The sequence below is a fragment of the Giraffa tippelskirchi genome, chromosome 10, assembly GCF_054371585.1.
Source record: "Giraffa tippelskirchi isolate mGirTip1 chromosome 10, T2T-mGirTip1v1.2.pri, whole genome shotgun sequence".
NCBI classification, from domain to species: domain Eukaryota; kingdom Metazoa; phylum Chordata; class Mammalia; order Artiodactyla; family Giraffidae; genus Giraffa; species Giraffa tippelskirchi.
The window spans coordinates 78,444,669-78,463,327 of NC_137284.1; the positions used below are offsets into that span (position 1 = coordinate 78,444,669).

At 35.1% G+C, this 18,659-nt stretch overlaps 1 protein-coding gene across 16 annotated transcripts in view; it reads right to left on the reverse strand.

Moving 5' to 3' along the window:
* The window catches only part of HYCC1 (hyccin PI4KA lipid kinase complex subunit 1), a 112,374-nt gene that overhangs the window by 28,818 nt on the left and 64,897 nt on the right, over nucleotides 1-18,659 (reverse strand). For all 16 annotated transcript variants that reach the window (XR_014067428.1, XR_014067430.1, XR_014067434.1 and 13 more), the window contains 3 exons: nucleotides 17,719-17,835; nucleotides 13,837-13,924; nucleotides 13,202-13,361 (listed from right to left, as the gene is read on the reverse strand). Coding sequence is in view for 8 of the 16 variants with exons in the window: in XM_081536412.1 (XP_081392538.1) it covers nucleotides 13,202-13,361; nucleotides 13,837-13,924; nucleotides 17,719-17,835 (365 nt within the window). In the remaining 8 variants the exon portion in view is untranslated. The remainder of the gene's footprint in view (nucleotides 1-13,201; nucleotides 13,362-13,836; nucleotides 13,925-17,718; nucleotides 17,836-18,659) is intronic.

Here is an 18,659-nt window from a genome sequence, read left to right on the forward strand (position 1 = left end):
TGGAGTGGGTTGTCATTTCCTTCTCCAGGGGATCTTCCTAACCCAGGGATCGAATCCACATCCGCATCTCATGCACTGCAGGCAGATTCTTTACTGCTGAGCCACTAGGGAAGCCCTAAATAAGGTTGAAAGAACACAGAAAAGACATGAGAAAGGTAAGCTGAGAATGTGTTACTTGACTTGATAAAGCAAAAAAATAACATATAGCTTAAAAGAATTTTTAGATGGCAAAGAAAAACACAGGCTCTTTGTTTTAGAAAAGTGTTGTATCTGCCTCTAAATGTAGGTTTAGTAAAATGATTGTTCACATCAGAAAGAGTTATTTTTAAGTCTATAGTTTTAAGTCTATCCAGAGGATAACATAGATAGTTAAGAATTATTCTTTTTTGAAAAAGACTATAAAGGAGATGTTTTAAGGGAATACAAATGCATAAGAAAATAGAATCTGCTTAAAAGCCCAGAACTTAAAATTTTATGCAAAATGTGTCATGATTGTTGTATACCTATAAAAAACAATACTTACATTTGACTTCAAATAATTCGAAAAGTTCAAAAAACATCCAAAGAAAAACTTCTCAGAGAATATTTTATTTGTATAACCTCTATAAATAGGTCACCTTCTCTCCATATACAGAAATGAGGAGAGTTAAGGGCATCGTTTCTCACTACAAAATGTCTTCTGACTTTGAGAGGAAAAAAAAGGTAAAACAAATTGCAAATATCATTAAAGCTGATTATGAAAAGTTGTGATTTCTCTCATATATAGTTTTATAATCTCAAATATCTATTCCATTATGTTGCTCATGAAACTCTTCATTTGAGCTTTAGCTTTTTTTTTTTTCATAGTTTCCCTTTTTACTGAAAGTGATAATTTTAATAAACGAACAATTTATTATTCACAGAATTTACACACATCTATACTCAGACTGATTCGTAAGTCTAAAGGAATCTGAGAAAAAAAAAAAAGAATCTGGTTATGCCCTAAGGCACTTGCAAATTCATTTGCAAAATCAATCAAAATCTGTACCTCAAATATCTGTATCATACAATTATTGACATCAATAAAGACAAGTATTTTAGAGTAGACCCCAGAAGAAAGTTATACACATTCTTTTATAATTTATAAGATATATTTTAAAAGTCATAAAATACCTGAACAATTTCATACTATCCTGTCAATTTAAAGTTTAAAATGTATTCTATTCAATGGAAGACAAATGTTTTCTGTATTCATTAAGCTATTCATTGCAGTGTTATCTATAATAGCAAAAAGTTAGAAACAAATTATTTAGCATATTAAGGAAATGGTTAAGTAAATGATGGAATATCAGCTCAATGTAATATTATGTAGCCATTAAAATAAAGGGTCTCACTAGGAGAACTTGGGAAAATATTTGACAAGCCTAACTGAACAAAATCAAAACATAAAAAATAATTTTAATAGAGTATAACAATGAAAAATACATATACATATGGAAAAAAACTGTAATATGTTAATTTTTTAAGTACCAGGATTATAAGTGAATATTCCTCTACCCAGTTTACTATCTTGTTATTGCACTGTTTTTCAATAAAATAAGGAAAAAAGAAATTGCTCAGTCTACAGTATAAATTTATCATTTATTCACTCATTCATGCATTTAACTATTTACTGAGCCCCTATTATGTACCAGACACTGTTTTAGACTCTGGGGATACAATGGCCAACCAGACAAAGACACTATCCTCACAAATGGAATGAAGCAAACAAGAGAATTTTAGATAGTGGAAAATGCAATGAAGACAAGAATAATGGAAAAGAGTAAGCAAGGTAGTAAAGAAGAAAGCCTACTTTAGATGGATAGTCTGGGAAGACCTTTCTGAGGAAGGGATATTTGAGCTGAGATCTGAACGATGAAAAAGCACTGGCTACACAATAATCTTGGTGCTAGCAGTAAAAAACCTGTCTGCCAACACAAGAGACATAAGAGTTCGATCCCTGGATCGGGAAGATCCCCTGAAGGAGGGCATGGCAACTCACTCCAGTATTCAATTTGCCTGGAGAATCCCATGGACAGAGGAGACTGGCGGGCTATAGTCCATAGGATGGCAAAGAGTCAGACACAACCGAAGAGACTTAGCATGCACACAACAATCTGGAGGAAGAGAGTTTAAGCTGACTCTTTTTAAAATCATCAAAGCTCAGGTCAAATATCCCCAATTGCTACTACAAAGCCCCCAAGGTAGAAATGTCCTAGTGGGTTGAAAGTTTAGAAGAAAAGGTGAGAGTGGTCTTCAGGTGAGGTCACAGTGGTAGGTAAGGCGTCACTAGGGCCACCTATGCCATAATGTTAGAGCTTAGACTTTGTTCTGACTGCAGTAGATAGCCATTGACAAGTATAGAGATAAATTACTTGGGTACTCTATTAGCATTCTTTATCAAAAAAGTCACATTTTACACAAAATATTGAGCACAAAGTGTGTCCTGGTTTAGAAAAAACAGCAATGTAAAAATCCACAGCCTGGGCCAGTAATTTGCAAGGCAGATTAGAGGAAAGGAGCACTGAAACAGAACCACAGAACAAGGCCCTGGCAGTTAAGAAGGTGCTGCACTCTGAGCAAGGACATGAATGAAGACTGAGATTTAGTAATCTTAGTCCTAAAGCCAGAAGAATTTCCAGATAAGAAAAGACCAGCCTGGGTTACACAGAAAAATACAGTCTGGACCACAACAATTTATTTATGGACACATTGGTTAGGAAATATTACCCAATTCCTTAAGTAAAGAACAGTCAAGGCTTTAACTTGTTTTTATAATTGTCCTTATCGAGGTGGATTCAATCACTCTCAGTAACTTCTTCTGTCATCTTTATTAAGTCTCAAGTGTAAAAAAAAAAAATCTCTGTGAGAGATGCAATACTGCTGCTGGATCAGGTGAATCCTTCATGATTAAAGTTCCTCATAACCAGACAGACCAAAAACAGATAAGGAATATCTACTACAAAACTACCTATAAAAGCTTATTTCTTCTTCCATGTACACTGTCCAACAAATGCTACTTAAAAGGTGGGGGGAAGAGGTAGAGCTCAATAATAAATAACAAAATAAAAAATAAGTTCCTTAACCACAACACACACAATCCCACAGTAATCCAAGTCTATGCCCCGACCAGTAACGCCGAAGAAGCTGAAGTCGAACGATTCTATGAAGACCTACAAGACCTTCTAAAACTAACACCCAAAAAAGATGTCCTTTTCATTATAGGGGACTGGAATGCAAAAGTAGGAAGTCAAGAAACACCTGGCGTAACAGAAAAATTTGGCCTTGGAGTACAGAATGAAGCAGGGCAAAGGCTAATGGAGTTTTGCCAAGAGAACGCACTGGTCATAGCAAACACCCTATTCCAACAACACAAGAGAAGACTCTACACATGGACATCACCAGATGGTCAACACCGAAATCAGATTGATTATATTCTCTGCAGCCAAAGATGGAGAAGATCTAAACAGTCAGCAAAAACAAGACCAGGAGCAGACTGTGGCTCAGATCATGAACTGCTTATTGTCAAATTCAGACTTAAACTGAAGAAAGTAGGGAAAACCACTAGTCCATTCAGGTATGACCTAGATCAAATCCCTTATGAGTATACAGTAGAAGTGACAAATAGATTTAAGGGACTAGATCTGATAGACAGAGTGCCTGATGAACGATGGACAGAGGTTCGTGACATTGTACAGGAGACAGGGATCAAGAAAATCCCCATGGAAAAGAAATGCAAAAAAGCAAAATGGCTGTCTGAGGAGGCCTTACAGATAGAGGGGAAGAGAAGAGAAGCGAAAAGCAAAGGAGAAAGGGAAAGATATTCCCATCTCAATGCAGAGTTCCAAAGACTAGCAAGGAGAGATAAGAAAGCCTTCCTCAGTGATCAGTGCGAAGAAATAGAGGAAAACAACAGATTGGGAAAGACTAGAGATCTCTTCAAGAAAATTAGAGCTACCAAAGGAACATTTCATGCAAAGATAGGCTCGATAAAGGACAGAAATGGTATGGACATAACAGAAGCAGAAGATATTAAGAAGAGGTGGCAAGAATACACAGAAGAACTGTACAAAAAAGATCTTCACGACCCAGATAATCACGATGGTGTGATCACTCACCTAGAGCCAGACATCCTGGAATGTGAAGTCAAGTGGGCCTTAGAAAGCATCACTACGAACAAAACTAGTGGAGGTGATGGAATTCCAGTTGAGCTATTTCAAATCCTCAAAGGTGATGCTGTGAAAGTGCTGTACTCGATATGCCAGCAAATTTGGAAAACTCAGTAGTGGCCACAGGACTGGAAAAGGTCAGTTTTCGTTCCGATCCCAAAGAAAGGCAATGCCAAAGAATGCTCAAACTACCACACAATTGCACTCATCTCACATGCTAGTAAAGTAATGCTCAAAATTCTCCAAGCCAGGCTTCAGCAATACGTGAACCCTGAACTTCCAGATGTTCAAGCTGGTTTTAGAAAAGGCAGAGGAACCAGAGATCAAATTGCCAATATCCGCTGGATCATCGAAAAAGCAAGAGAGTTTCAGAAAAACATCTATTTCTGCTTTATTGACTATGCCAAAGCCTTTGACTGTGTGGATCACAATAAACTGTGGAAAATTCTGAAAGAGATGGGAGTACCAGACCATCTGACCTGTCTCTTGAGAAACCTGTATGCAGGTCAGGAAGCAACAGTTAGAACTGGACATGGAACAACAGACTGGTTCCAAATAGGAAAAGGAGTCTGTCAAGGCTGTATATTGTCACCCTGCTTATTTAACTTATATGCAGAGTATATCATGAGAAATGCTGGGCTGGAAGAAACACAAGCTGGAATCAAGATTGCCGGGAGAAATATCAATAACCTCAGATATGTAGATGACACCACCCTTATGGCAGAAAGTGAAGAAGAACTAAAGAGCCTCTTGATGAAAGTGAAAGAGGAGAGTGAAAAAGTTGGCTTAAAGCTCAACATTCAGAAAACTAAGATCATGGCATCTGGTCCCATCATTTCATGGGAAATAGATGGGGAAACAGTGCAAACAGTGTCAGACTTTATTTTTTTGGGCTCCAAAATCACTGCTGATGGTGATTGCAGCCATGAAATTAAAAGACTCTTACTCCTTGGAAGGAAGGTTATGGCCAACCTAGATAGCATATTGAAAAGCAGAGACATTACTTTGCCAACAAAAGTCCATCTACTCAAGGCTATGGTTTCTCCAGTGGTCATGTATGGATGTGAGAGTTGGACTATAAAGAAAGCTGAGTGCCGCAGAATTGATGCTTTTGAACTGTGGTGTTGGAGAAGACTCTTGAGAGTCCCTTGGACTGCAAGGAGATCCAATCAATTCATCCTAAAAGAGATCAATCCTGGGTGTTCATTGGAAGGACTGATGTTGTAGCTGAAACTCCAATACTTTGGCCACCTCATGCGAAGAGTTGACTCATTGGAAAAGACCCTAATGATGGGTAGGATTGGGGGCAGGAGGAGAAGGGGATGACAGGGGATGACAGAGGATGAGATGGTTGGATGGCATCACTGACTCAATGGACATGGGTTTGGGTAGACTCCGGGAGTTGGTGATGGACAGAGAGGCCTGGCGTGCTGCAATTCATGGGGTCACAAAGAGTTGGACACGACTGAGGGACTGTACTGAACTGAACTAACCACAACAAGAATTATATAAGGCCTCCTTAGTAAAAAATGTAGAACATAATCATTTACAAACAACCATTTCTGTCTCATAAGACCAATAATTTTAAATACCCTGCTTCTCTGTATAGAAAATTATTTTACTTTATTTTATCTAGAAATAAACTAAGATTTTTTGTTTTCATCTAAAGTTGGCCAGGATTCTAAGACTACTATCTTTCTCTTTAAGCCTAATTTCACATATGTCAATTGTATTTCAGTTCTCTGGTTAATATGTCCTTTTTCCTTTCATCACCTAATATTTCCTAATATGTTATTTTGTCTTCCATGAATAAAAAAATGTCGGTTAAAATTCATGCAATGCTAAGTTTGGTCAGAAGGAAATGCTTATTTTTGGTTCAAGTGTTTTATCATCTATATCAGGAAAGGAAAGTTTGCTCCTCAAATAGCATTTTAGAATCTAAAAATAATGGAGTTTCTCAAAATGATTTCTTTTCTAAATTTCTTTAATAAGTATAAACAACTTTTAAAATAAAAACATTACTTTTAAACAACTTTTAAACAACTTTTAAAATAAAAACATAAGTATTGTAAATATCTAACTGCAAATGCAGAATTCCAATAGCCAATTCTTTAAAGTTTGCTACTTCTGAATTTAAAAGAACCATTTTAAATTGGTTATTTGCATTTTTCAAAATTTTTTGTAATTATTAGCAACTTTGTTTTTCCCCAAATGATTTACCCATAAAATCATAAAATTTGAGTCACAAAATAAATGTTTCATTCCAAAATTTATGGCATTTACCTTCTGCACTATCTAGAAAGACCAGCTTAAATGTTTTAAACAATTTTTAAAGATATTTAACTAAAGTATACCTTTTGTAATTATTCAGATTTGTTCATTGGAAAGTTATTACTACCCTCTTTTATCAATATATTATATAATAGAAATTTATTAACATTTAAAAAATCAATAACCAGGTTTTAAAAATAATTGGTTTTAAATAAACTATTTTCCAACATGAACTGCATCTTTTCTATTGTTCCATTTCTTTTCTCATCTAATAAGTTAGTACTAAACTGCTGAGCAAATTGAAATGAATCACATTTTTTTGGTCATTTAAAAAAACATAATCACAGGTTATCTTTGAATTCTGTCATAATAACTTAAACTCATTTAAATACCTTAACATCATTTAAATAGAAACTTAATGCTGGAAATGCAATAAAGCAGCTATAACAATATGAAACTTTACTTTCTTTAGATCCAATCTATGTGAACTGTATTGTGCTTCATTTTTCACATAAACATCCCTTATAATTAACTAAATACTCTATAATTCTCAGGGTACTGATTTGATATTACTAAGAAGACTTAAATATATATATAGTTCTTTCAGGTTTTTTTGATGTGGACCATTTTTAAAGTCTTTATTGAATTTGTTTCAGTATTGCTTTTGTTTTATCTTTTAGAGGATTTCTTTTGGCCACAAGGCATTTGCAGTCTTAGCTCCCTAAACAGGGCTTGAACCTGCACCCCCTGCATTGGAAGGTTAAGTCTTACCTATTGGACCACCAGGGAAGTCCCTCAATTCTTTTTTACTATCTAAAGCTTTATACTCTTGGATCTAACTCAAAATAATGAAATTCAATATTATAAAAATAAATCATTTAACATGTGCCAGGACCAAAAGTACGGCAAAATTGAAAGAATCTAGACTATAAATATCACTTTTATTATTATACTTACTTGTTGCAAACAGCTGTAATCGTACATAAATGAGAATATAAGTTCAATATATTCTATTTACATGTAAATTTGGAATGCAGGCAGCAGGTATTAAAACAACATTCTAAAAAGTCCTTACTGTAATGGTGATATATTTCTGTAATGGTGATATAAATGTCAGATAATAGAGTTAGAGTACTAAACTTCAGGGTTATAGAAATTTAAAAAATATCATTAAACTGATTGTTACTATTATATCACATATGTATCACACATTGTATCATATATGTATCACATACTTTTTGTCTGATATACTCAAACTCAACATGTTAGTCTCAAATTGAGGAAAGTCAATGAAAGAGTTAATCAATCACAAGCTAGAATAGCAAGCTTGCTAATAAAAGCTTATAACAGTACTATTGTGCAGTTAATAAAATGCAGCAAATAGTTTTTAATTAATAAACAATCAGGCTTTATGTAGTGTTTTAAAACATACCAAAATGCTTTTTCACTGACTTGTCTCATTTATCTCACAAATGCACTAGTGGAAAAAACGGTAGGAAGTAATAAAGAATTAGGATTTCACTAGATAAGACTTTAACAGATAACCAAGCTGGCAAAAATTATAAGTACTCATTATTTGCAACTATAACTTAGTTAGGGGACTTCTATGGAATAGTTATTTCAATACCATTTTAAAAGAAAGGAGGAACATTGATTGCATTGTTCCAAGTAGATCATTTTAAAAAGTGGAAGAGTGAGTCATAATGGTGGTGGTGGTGGGGAAACAGATCAAAAAAAAAAAAAAATTAAATTTGCTCTGGAAGAGAAGAAGGAATGGAAAAGTACAAGGAAATAAATAAGTATAGATGGTAGAGAATTATTCAGGGATTTAAGAAATAGGACTCATAGCTGAAATGGTAGATAATGAAAACAGCTTTAGAAGCAACATTTAAGAATAACTATAGACAAGAAGCATTATTATAAAGAAATACCTTCTGCTTTTCTTTTAGCTTTGTTTTTTAAAAGTAATAAATATTTAATAAAATAAAATTGCATTTTTATTATAATTTAAAAAATTGATTATTTCAAGTTTTACCTTTCTTACTGGAATTTTCATTTTGATTCTTGGTCATAATGGTCATAATCTACTCACATTCTTCTCTTACCCTACTTAATGCTTTTAAAAATCTTTTTTGTATTATTACCATTCTCTAATTGCATTTTACTTTCAAATTATGACTTCTAAATAGCCCTCAATCTGTAGGTGGCTTGAAAATATAGGTTTAAAAAATACACACGAAGTGAAACACAGTATGTTTGAAAGAATTAATAATATATATAAATAACGCTGTTAGTTATAAAACTATAACCCTTGAAAGTCAAAGCAGCAATTCTACATTATAATTTTAGTTTCCAAACATATGTATTGACATGGAATTATAAATTCATTAAAACTTTCTCAAAAATTTATACACAGAATTTCAAAAGTCTGAAAACACAACATTAAGTTATGCCTCATCAGTACAATATCAAAAAAACTAAATGAAAAGTGGGGAAAATCAGGCAAAGATGCCAATGGTCAAACATGTCTCTACAAAATAATACACCAGCAGAAACTAACTTTTCTTTAAAAATCATTCTCATTAATCACTGTCTCATCAAAATTTGAATGACAGGGCCTTGCAACATCTCTCTTGCTTGGGGTGTTGATTGTTGGGAGGATAAAGAATGTTGATAAAGGGTAGTGGTCAGAGGGTATACAGGTACCTGTACTTTCCACTCAATTTTGTTGTGAACCTAAAACTGCTCTTGAAAAAATAAAGTCTATTAATAATAACAATAATAATTTAAAAATTGAACTTGCCAAAATATAACTCTAGAAATTTAGGTTGTTATTCAACAATAATAAGGTCATGGCAAGGGATATATGTTCTGAAATATGTGGAAATGCTAAAGCTAAAGTAATTTTTTGCCTTCCAAAAGAATGCTTTCCATTAATATATAAATTATAGATAAATTCTCAACTTTAACAAAAGAATGGCAGATCTGGGAAGCTTCAGAGAATACTGAAATACATTCAAAAAAAGTTCAGGAAAAAATTTTTGAATGCAAATGAATTGTTCAAAATTAATTTCATACTAAAATATGAATTGGTTTTGGCTGTAAAGATAGTTTTTTTTTGTTACAAATAAGAAAAGAAAATATGTGATTAAGTGCTCCAATTTACTGTATTTGTTTGCATGTGCAATTTTTGGTGACTCAGCTATGCAAACAAACAAATATGTTTATATGGCTTAATTATCTATATTTCTTAATGAAATAGGGAGATGTAAAGGAAAAAAGCCAAAAAAAAAAAAAAAAGAAAATTCTGACTGACCGCTTCAGTAACCTTATTTACTCCTGCCCCTTTTTTCCCCAGCTAGGATGGAAAATGGAGAAAAAAGAAGAGAGGCAATAAAGAAAGACATAAATATGGAAGCAACCTAAACATCCATCAACAAATGAATAAATAATGAAAATGTGATAAGTTATTTATTCATAAAAAAGAAGGAACTCCTGTCATTTGCAACAACATGGATAGACCTTACGGGCATTATGCTAAGAAATAAGTCAGAGAGAGAAAGACAAATACCATGTGAGCTTCCTAATATGTGAAATCTAAAAAACAAACAAAAACTCTGAACTGGATACAGAGAACAGAGGTGGGAAATGGTAGTGGGTGAAATGGGTGAAAGTGATCAACATATACAAACTTCAAGTTATAAAAACGTAAGTCATGGGATGTAATGTATAGCATGGTGATTATTCGTTAATAATAATACTGTATGGTGTATTTTAAAAGTTGTTTAAAGAGTAGATCTTACAAGTTCTCATTATGAGGGGGGAAAAAGGCAATTATGTGTGGAAATGCATATTAACTAGATTTACTTTACTGATCAGTTCACAATGTATCCATATATTGATGCTGTCTGTACACCTGAAACTAATGTTACATGTCAATTATACCTCATTTTTAAAATAAGAAGAAAAAGGGAAGAGATCTAAGAAAAGAAAAAAGAAAAAGAACAACTGCTTTCTACTTCCCCAGCACTGGCAATAACATGGGAAGAAGCAAGGAGAAAAAAAAAGAATATTCCTTAATGTTCATGTTTCATGTCACTTCTACCCCAACCCTCATTATCACTGAGTTAAAGTTGCATATTCCATGTTCCTACTGTGTGATACAGTTCAGGGTCTGAGAAGAAATCCTTCCTTCTGGGAGGGTTGGTGTTGGAAGGGAATGATAGTGATACAGGTGGAACACAAAACACATTTAGCGTTCCAACAAACAAACTCTGAATGTGTTTTCACATAGTCATAAACTAACCTTACATTCTACAGTGCTTTGCTTTAGAAACATTATGAGACAGTAAGTCTTTTGTGGATCACCCTGGAATCCACAAGCCCTTTAACATTGTTTCTGCAAAAATTAATGTATAAATTAAATTCATTATAATTTTTACATAATTCATATGTGAATGTAATAAACATAATCTATATAAACACATTCAATTTAAAAATCCATTTACAAATTGAGAATTATCTACATATTTAAGAACTATAGTAAAGACACCTAATATTTAAGAACTATAGTAAAGACACCTATCTTCCCCACAAGAAGCCAGTGTCAGCTAGAGCCAGAACAATGATAAGGTGTTCGGATAGGAATCAGGACCATGGTGATGGAAAACAGGAAAGCTTTCAATTCAGCAAAACAATGAAAAATACTGCTCTAGGAAGGAAAGCCAAGATTGCTCTAAAAAGGGAGAATGCAATCTACCTGTGGAGATAAACAAGGACCTTGGCCTAGGAATATTTTAGAGTCCACTGGATAAAAAGAATTCCCACTGCAGATGAATGGTCAACAAGACTAAGCTACATTCTGTTTCTGCTACATGCATCTGACTTGCTTTTCATAGTGCATTCTCTTCTAAATCCTCATCCTTGACTTTTTTGTTATCATAAATGGAGTTGCCCAAGTGCTAGAGTTGTGAAGGTTGAATAAATGTAGTGAGAAAGGCTGGAGCCTATGAGGCTGGAGCCTTAAGACACTGTGCCAACCCTTCAAGTGGTAGCCAAAATAAAATCTGGAAGATATGTAAGAATCTAGTGCATACAATATATTCAAGTAGCCTTTTCTTGTTTTAGTAATTTACTGCTATACAATATTTCTGAAAAATGGTTTCTATTTTATTGCTGGGTACATATCTTATTTCATTAAACGCATTTATGGAGACATATGCAGATCTTCTCTTTCACATGTATGTATATACAAATACAATTAAGCATTAAAACTTCAATATTTCACATTTTTAGCTACAAGACCTATATTTTTCCCCCCTAGTTCCCAATATGTCCACCTAAATAGAAAGAAGCAACAGTGGAAAAGGAATTAAAATTCATCCTTGCTTTTCCTGTAGTGGTAGTTTTTGAGTGATCATGGCCACAATGGACCCATACAATCTGGTTCATTGCCTCTGTGCCTATTTTCACCTATTAATGCCCAAACAAAAAACTGACCTCTAGGGTAACATGGTGATATCTAATTAAATGACTTTCTATCTGTATTATAGTCAAACTGTAGCATAAATTTCACTGAAGAAACTGAGGTATGTTTAGACCCTATATTTTAAACAATAGCATAATTTGCCTTGATAATGGCTAACATATTTCCACTTTTCTGTGCCTTCCTAAAGGACTTTAAGGAATTTATCACACTACTTTAAAAAAGAAAAGATTGAAGATGATCATTGGTTAAGTTGGAGAATTCCATCATCTTTTTTTTTTTTTTTGATATACAGCCTTCTAGATTCCCTGAGTAGGAACAATGGCAACTGCTATCAACTTTCTATTTCACAGTCAATCATCGCACTTTTGCATTTTCTCTATAGATATCATAGAGACAACTGGAACTATCAAACATACTAAAGGAGCTACCATTTTCATTGCAGTTTGTAGGAAGAAGAAAACAGAGAGCGCATTTTGTTTTACACCAATACATATACGCTTGCGTTTTTGTTTCCCATTCTGTGGTTAACTTCTAGGAAGGTGACAGTAATCTTCTTACACAGATGCTCACCCACTACAACAACTTCTAGGTAGGAAGAGGGTTATAAAAAGAACAAGAAATCAAATAAAAAATAAGGTATAAGAGAAAGTAGAGTGATGGAAAGCACTGAGAAGGTCATGGTAAATAAAATTAACTTCCAGTAGGATTTTTAAAGAATAAAATGAAGCAGTCAAGAAGGAATACCAAAACAAATAATCTTACAAGAAAATTAACTTCCAGAATATAGAAATATCTAGAGTTGGATCAATACTATAGGATTCTTTACTAAGACTTTGAGAAGAATATGTTTAAGTCCCTATATTAGTTGTTCTATTCCTGTATGCAAGTATACCTGCTAAAGAGTTCAAAAGTCAAGAACGTTAAGGAATATTTGCAAGCAGTTGTGAATAGAAACCCAAAATGGATTGATAATTGAAACATGTATTTCCCACCATCCTATTGTGTTGAAATAAAATTCAAAGCCAATTCAACATTTAAATTAATTTTCATCCATACATGTAACATAAGGGGCTCTGTTTTCTTACTGACTGCCATTCATGGATAGTAAATGAAAAGCTAAAGGTGATCCAACAGCTCTTTATTCCATGCCACTATAATATTATTTACTAAATTTAGAAGTTACAGCACCTTAAGTACAGAGAAGAAGGGGACAGCACTAACAATCCTCTAATCTGAAGAGTGTTTTATTTCTTACCGTGTCTTTTCCACCTATGACCTCTTATTGACATGCTGGTTACTGCATTTCTTGATATTCTAGAGGAAGTTGGTGTGATCTCAACTTGAATACACCTTGTACCTTCCTTACTAGATCTCATGGCACCGTGAGGCAATGAAGCTTGTATTGCATTGGCAACCTAAGAAGGAAAAATATAGTTTAAAATTGTCATTGAATAGATGTATTATTATATTCAGATAAAACAAGATGCTAAATTTTAACAGGTTTTTAAAAAGACTATCTCCTCCAAGATATATCATAAGATAATACATAAATTCTCTAAATTAAGGAGTAAGAACAAAATTCACAGTTAAAAATATATGTGATGAAATTCAAAATTCCAAAATATTAAATTATATTTCCTAATGCTAATTAATAAATGCAGCTCTAGCATGTTAATGAGAATATTCTTACATATGAAAAGGACTATCAGGCTAAGTTAATGAAAATTTCAAATTATATATACCTTTTTCAAGTATAAAAGTTTTCTATTACAACAGGAGCATGAATCATTAAGTATTAATAATGTATTAATGCACTACAAATGGCTTCTTATAGTTTTAAGCTGAGAAATTTTAAATTACAAAATTTATATAAATAAGTGAGGCACCTACCAACAATGGCTCTGGATATAATTCTAGCTGGGCTCTGTATATAATATCATCCAATGCTTTTTGAGCTAGATCCCATTCTCCATTGTAACTATAAAATTAAGTAAAGTATAATTATTTTAAATTAATTCTATATAAATTAAATAAGATATAATGAGAAACTGTTTATCTTTAATGAGGAAAATAATTGATCATATTAGCACACTTCTTAGCATTCTACCCTCATTAAAAATGTATTTTTAAATCTTTGAATTCCTTTCAATTATATCTGAAAGTCTATTAACAGAAAATTTTATAGATGTATATTTCTTCTCTAAAGAACATGTCTATTTATAGAACATGTACCCAAAAAGCTAGGCAATTTCAAAGCATTTTGTGCTTTCAAAGCAAGTCAGAACACAATAAATTATATACCTTGGAATAATGTTCAGAACACTTTATGGTCAAATTACTCTGTAACTCCCACAGTTTTTAATGAAAATCTACAACTACTGTGGCTTGCAGCATCCTAAGTAGTTACTTCTTTGCCTTCACATAGTCAGTTAGAAGTGTATATGATATATGCTACATGTATCACAGAGATATTGGGGGAAAAAGTGTCTGTGGATTAACTTTCAAAGATATAGCCAAACCACTCCTAAAAATTGGCTCAATGATGGAATGGACAGAGAAATAATGGCTTTCTCATATTATAACAAAATAAAGGAGTATGAATTACATCAAGAGTACAAGTGAGGCCTAAAAAATGGAAAGAGCATTGCTCCCACACTGAACACAAGATAAAGCCAAGTAATCTAAAAAATCGTAACTTCTCATGAATGCAACAAGGAGCTATGGTCACAGGGTAACCAAGTAGCCCAACACTCAACAGCAGTCAAGTGTCCCTGAGGAGAGTCAGGCCACAATGCAGGTGGGTAAGAGAAATTCAGCTAAACTTTTCAACAAATTCCTAAAAGCCAGGTGTGGGCCAGACAAGAGGACAGAAACTCTGAAAGTAGATACAAGGGGATTCATACCCACTCATTAGCTCTTCTCCACAAACCACATTTAGGCACTCATAAGAAAAGCTAAAGCACAAAGCAGGGGACCAGTGTAGGCCTGAAGGAAAAGAGTGGCCACCACAGCAGAAAAGGCACCAAGGTCCAGCCAGACCCTTTCAGTAGAACAAAAGTTTAAAGCCTTTGGGGAAAGACCAGCAAACCATTTCACCCCGAGGGCAGAGGCAAAGACCAACTCTGGCTGTGAGGGGGAGAAAAAGAAAAAACCACTATCTTCAGGGGAGAGTCAGGACCACTGTGGAACTCCTACTCTGATAAGCAAGGACACACGGCCTGCTTAGAAATGAGACTAGACCAGAACAACAGAAAATACCACTTCCTCCTCCCCACCACCCCGAACCAGGCTAGTACATATCCAGAAACATGCAATAGCACTCTACTGCTAGAGGAGAGGAGAAGGCAATGGCACCCCACTCCAGTACTCTTGCCTGGAAAATCCCATGGATGGAGGAGCCTGGTAGGCTACAGTCCATGGGGTCGCTGAGAGTCGGACACGACAGAGCGACTTCACTTTCACTTTTCCCTTTCATGCACTGGAGAAGGAAATGGCAACCCACTCCAGTGTTCTTGCCTGGAGAATCCCAGGGGTGGCGGAGCCTGGTGGGCTGCCGTCTATGGGATCGCACAGAGTCGGACACGACTGAAGCGACTTAGCAGCAGTAGCAGCTAGAGAAGCAAGAACATGGAGAGAGACCCTCTCTGAGGTACAGACACACCGGGAAAGCTGAAAGCTGAGGATAGAGCAAGAATATTGAGGAGAAACTCTCCAGCTGCAAGTACCAGGTAACATAAAAGGAATCTGAAGTAGGTGGTGCAATACAGATAACCATAGCAACAATGAAATCCAGTCCCAGCTCACTCCTGTCTATAATAACTCTACTAGTATACTAGAAAAGACACATATCCATTTCTAGGCATAAATAATATTTACCTCAGTCTCTACTGTCCTACTCGTGAACAAAATGATGGTCAAATATTACAAAGCACACAAAAAGCAAAAAGCAAACAAACCCACTATCAAGAGACAAAGAACAACAGAACCAAATTCAAATGCTACAGTTACTGGGGAAAATAAAATAACTAAGATTAATCTATTAAAGTCTCTAGTGGAAAAGAGGGGCTGCTGCTGCTGCTAAGTCGCTTCAGTCGTGTCCGACTCTGTGCGACCCCATAGACGGCAGCCCACCAGGCTCCCCCATCCCTGGGATTCTCCAGGCAAGAATACTGGAGTGGGTTGCCATTTCCTTCTCCAATGCATGAAAGTGAAAAGTGAAAGCGAAGTCGCTCAGTCGTGTCCGACTCTTTGCGACCCCATGGACTGCAGCGTACCAGGCTCCTCCGTCCATGGGATTTTCCAGGCAAGAGTACTGGAGTGGGGTGCCATTGCCTTCTCTGGAAAAGAGGGGCAACATGCATGAATAGATGGATAGTTTAGCAAAGACAGGAACTATAAGAAAAAGCCAAGTGAAAAGGCTAGAAATAAAGAATGCTCTCAGTGCACTTATTAGTAGATTCAACACAGTCAAGGAAAGAATCGAGGAACATGAAGATAGATCAACAGAAATTACTCAATCAGAAACACAGCAAAAAAGAGAAAAAGTAAACTAGATCAGAACATCCAAGAGCTTTGGAACAATATTACTGGTCTAACACAAGTCAACAAAATTTTTCTTAAAAGGACAGATAATAAATGTTTCAGGTTCATGGGGTCAGCTCTGTCACTGTAACACAAAAGCGGCCACAGATAATACACAAACGAATGTCACTGCATTTCAATAAAACTTTTTTTTTTTTAAAGGGAGCAGATCAGATTTGGTCCAAAGATCATCAATTCTTCCTACAGTTAAGAAGCTCATAATCAGGACTTTCCTGGCAGTCCAAGGGTTAAGATTCCATGCTTCTCCAATGCAGGGGATGTGGGTTGGATTCCTGGTCAGGGAACTAAGGTTCCACAAGCTGTGTGGTGTGGCCAAAAGGGAAAAAAAAAGGAAGAATTTTATAATCTACTGGGGCAAATTAGGGTATCAAGTGAATATAATATACATAGTAAGAGAATTATAAAGTAAAAGATAGGGTTCAAGGAAAAGTATTAACACCTAAAGCAACAAACAAGATATCATTGATTTTAGAAATTAGTAGCACATTCATAATAAACTTTGTGATGAAAGAGACTTTAAGATGTTTTTCAATAATTAAAATTTCTGGAACTGGAAAGAAGACATTCATTAGGGAAAAATGCTATCTGGAAATTACAGCGAAAAAATAAAAATAAGTAATGACGAAAGAAATTGTGAGTATATTTGCTGCTGCTACTGCTAAGTCGCTTCAGTCATGTCCGACTCTGTGCGACCCCAAAGACGGCAGCCTACCGGGCTCCTCCGTCCCTGGGATTTTCCAGGCAAGAACACTGGAGTGGGTTGCCATTTCCTTCTCCAATACAGTTAAGTGAAAAGTGAAAGTGAAGTCGCTCAGTCGTGTCTGACTCTTCGTGATCCCATGGACTGAAGCCTACCAGGCTCCTCCGTCCATGGGATTTTCCAGGCAAGAGTACTGGAGTGGGATGCCACTGCCTTCTCTGGAGTATATTTAGGTATCACTAATTTTCATTCTGTCCTTTAATTAAAGATGACAAAGTGTTTTAGTTGGTTACAAATTCTTTAGAATATTAAAAGATTTATTTTAAATAATAAAACTTATCAGGATATTGATTCATATTTGCACAAAAATATGCTGATCATTTATTGAGATTATAATACAGTAACAATAAAATAAGACTGTAATTTTACAAAGAGATCAAAGGTTAACTTTGTATATGAAATAAACTTACAATGCAAAATAAATTCCTGTTAACATTTGCACCATGAATCCTGAAGAAACTGGTACCCTGCTACTTATATCTTTGTATTTTCTTACATGTTGTCGAGGATATCCACAAACACAGATTCTAGAAAGACCAAAATAAGTATATTTGCAAAATTAGTAAAAATATAGATAATATATTTTTTAACATTTGTAAGTTAACAATGTACAAGGTATGCTCTCATTACAAACCAAATAGCAATGAAACAAGGAATCTTTCAAAACAGAACATTTGTCTATAACATTTTCCTGAGTAAGTTAGACTGGGAAAAAATGTAGAAAGTTAGGGGTACGTTAAAATATAGTAAGTGAACCAGATTCTCAGAGTTAGTTCACTAATTCTGATCAATCATTATTCAGTTCAGTTCATTTCAGTCGCTCAGTCGTGTCCAACTCTTTGAGACCTCATGAATCACAGCACGCCAGGCTTCCCTGTCCATCACCAACTCCCGGAGTCTACCCAAACCCATGTCCATCGAGTCAGTGATGCCATCCAACCATCTCATCCTCTGTCGTCCCTTCCTCCTCCTGCCCCCAATCCTTCCCAGCATTAGGGTCTTTTCCAATGAGTCAACTCTTAGCATGAGGTGGCCAAAGTATTGGAGTTTCAGCTTCAATATCAGTCCTTCCAACGAACACCCAGGACCGATCTCCTTTAGGATGGACTAGTTGGATCTCCTTGCAGTCCAAGGGACTCTCAAGAGTCTTCTCCAACACCACAGTTCAAAAGCATCCATTCTTTGGCGCTCAGCTTTCTTCACCATCCAACTCTCACATCCATACATGACCACTGGAAAAACCATAGCCTTGACTAGACGGACCTTTGTTGGCAAAGTAATGTCTCTGCTTTTAAATATGCTATCTAGGTTGGTCATAACCTTCCTTCCAAGGAGTAAGCGTCTTTTAATT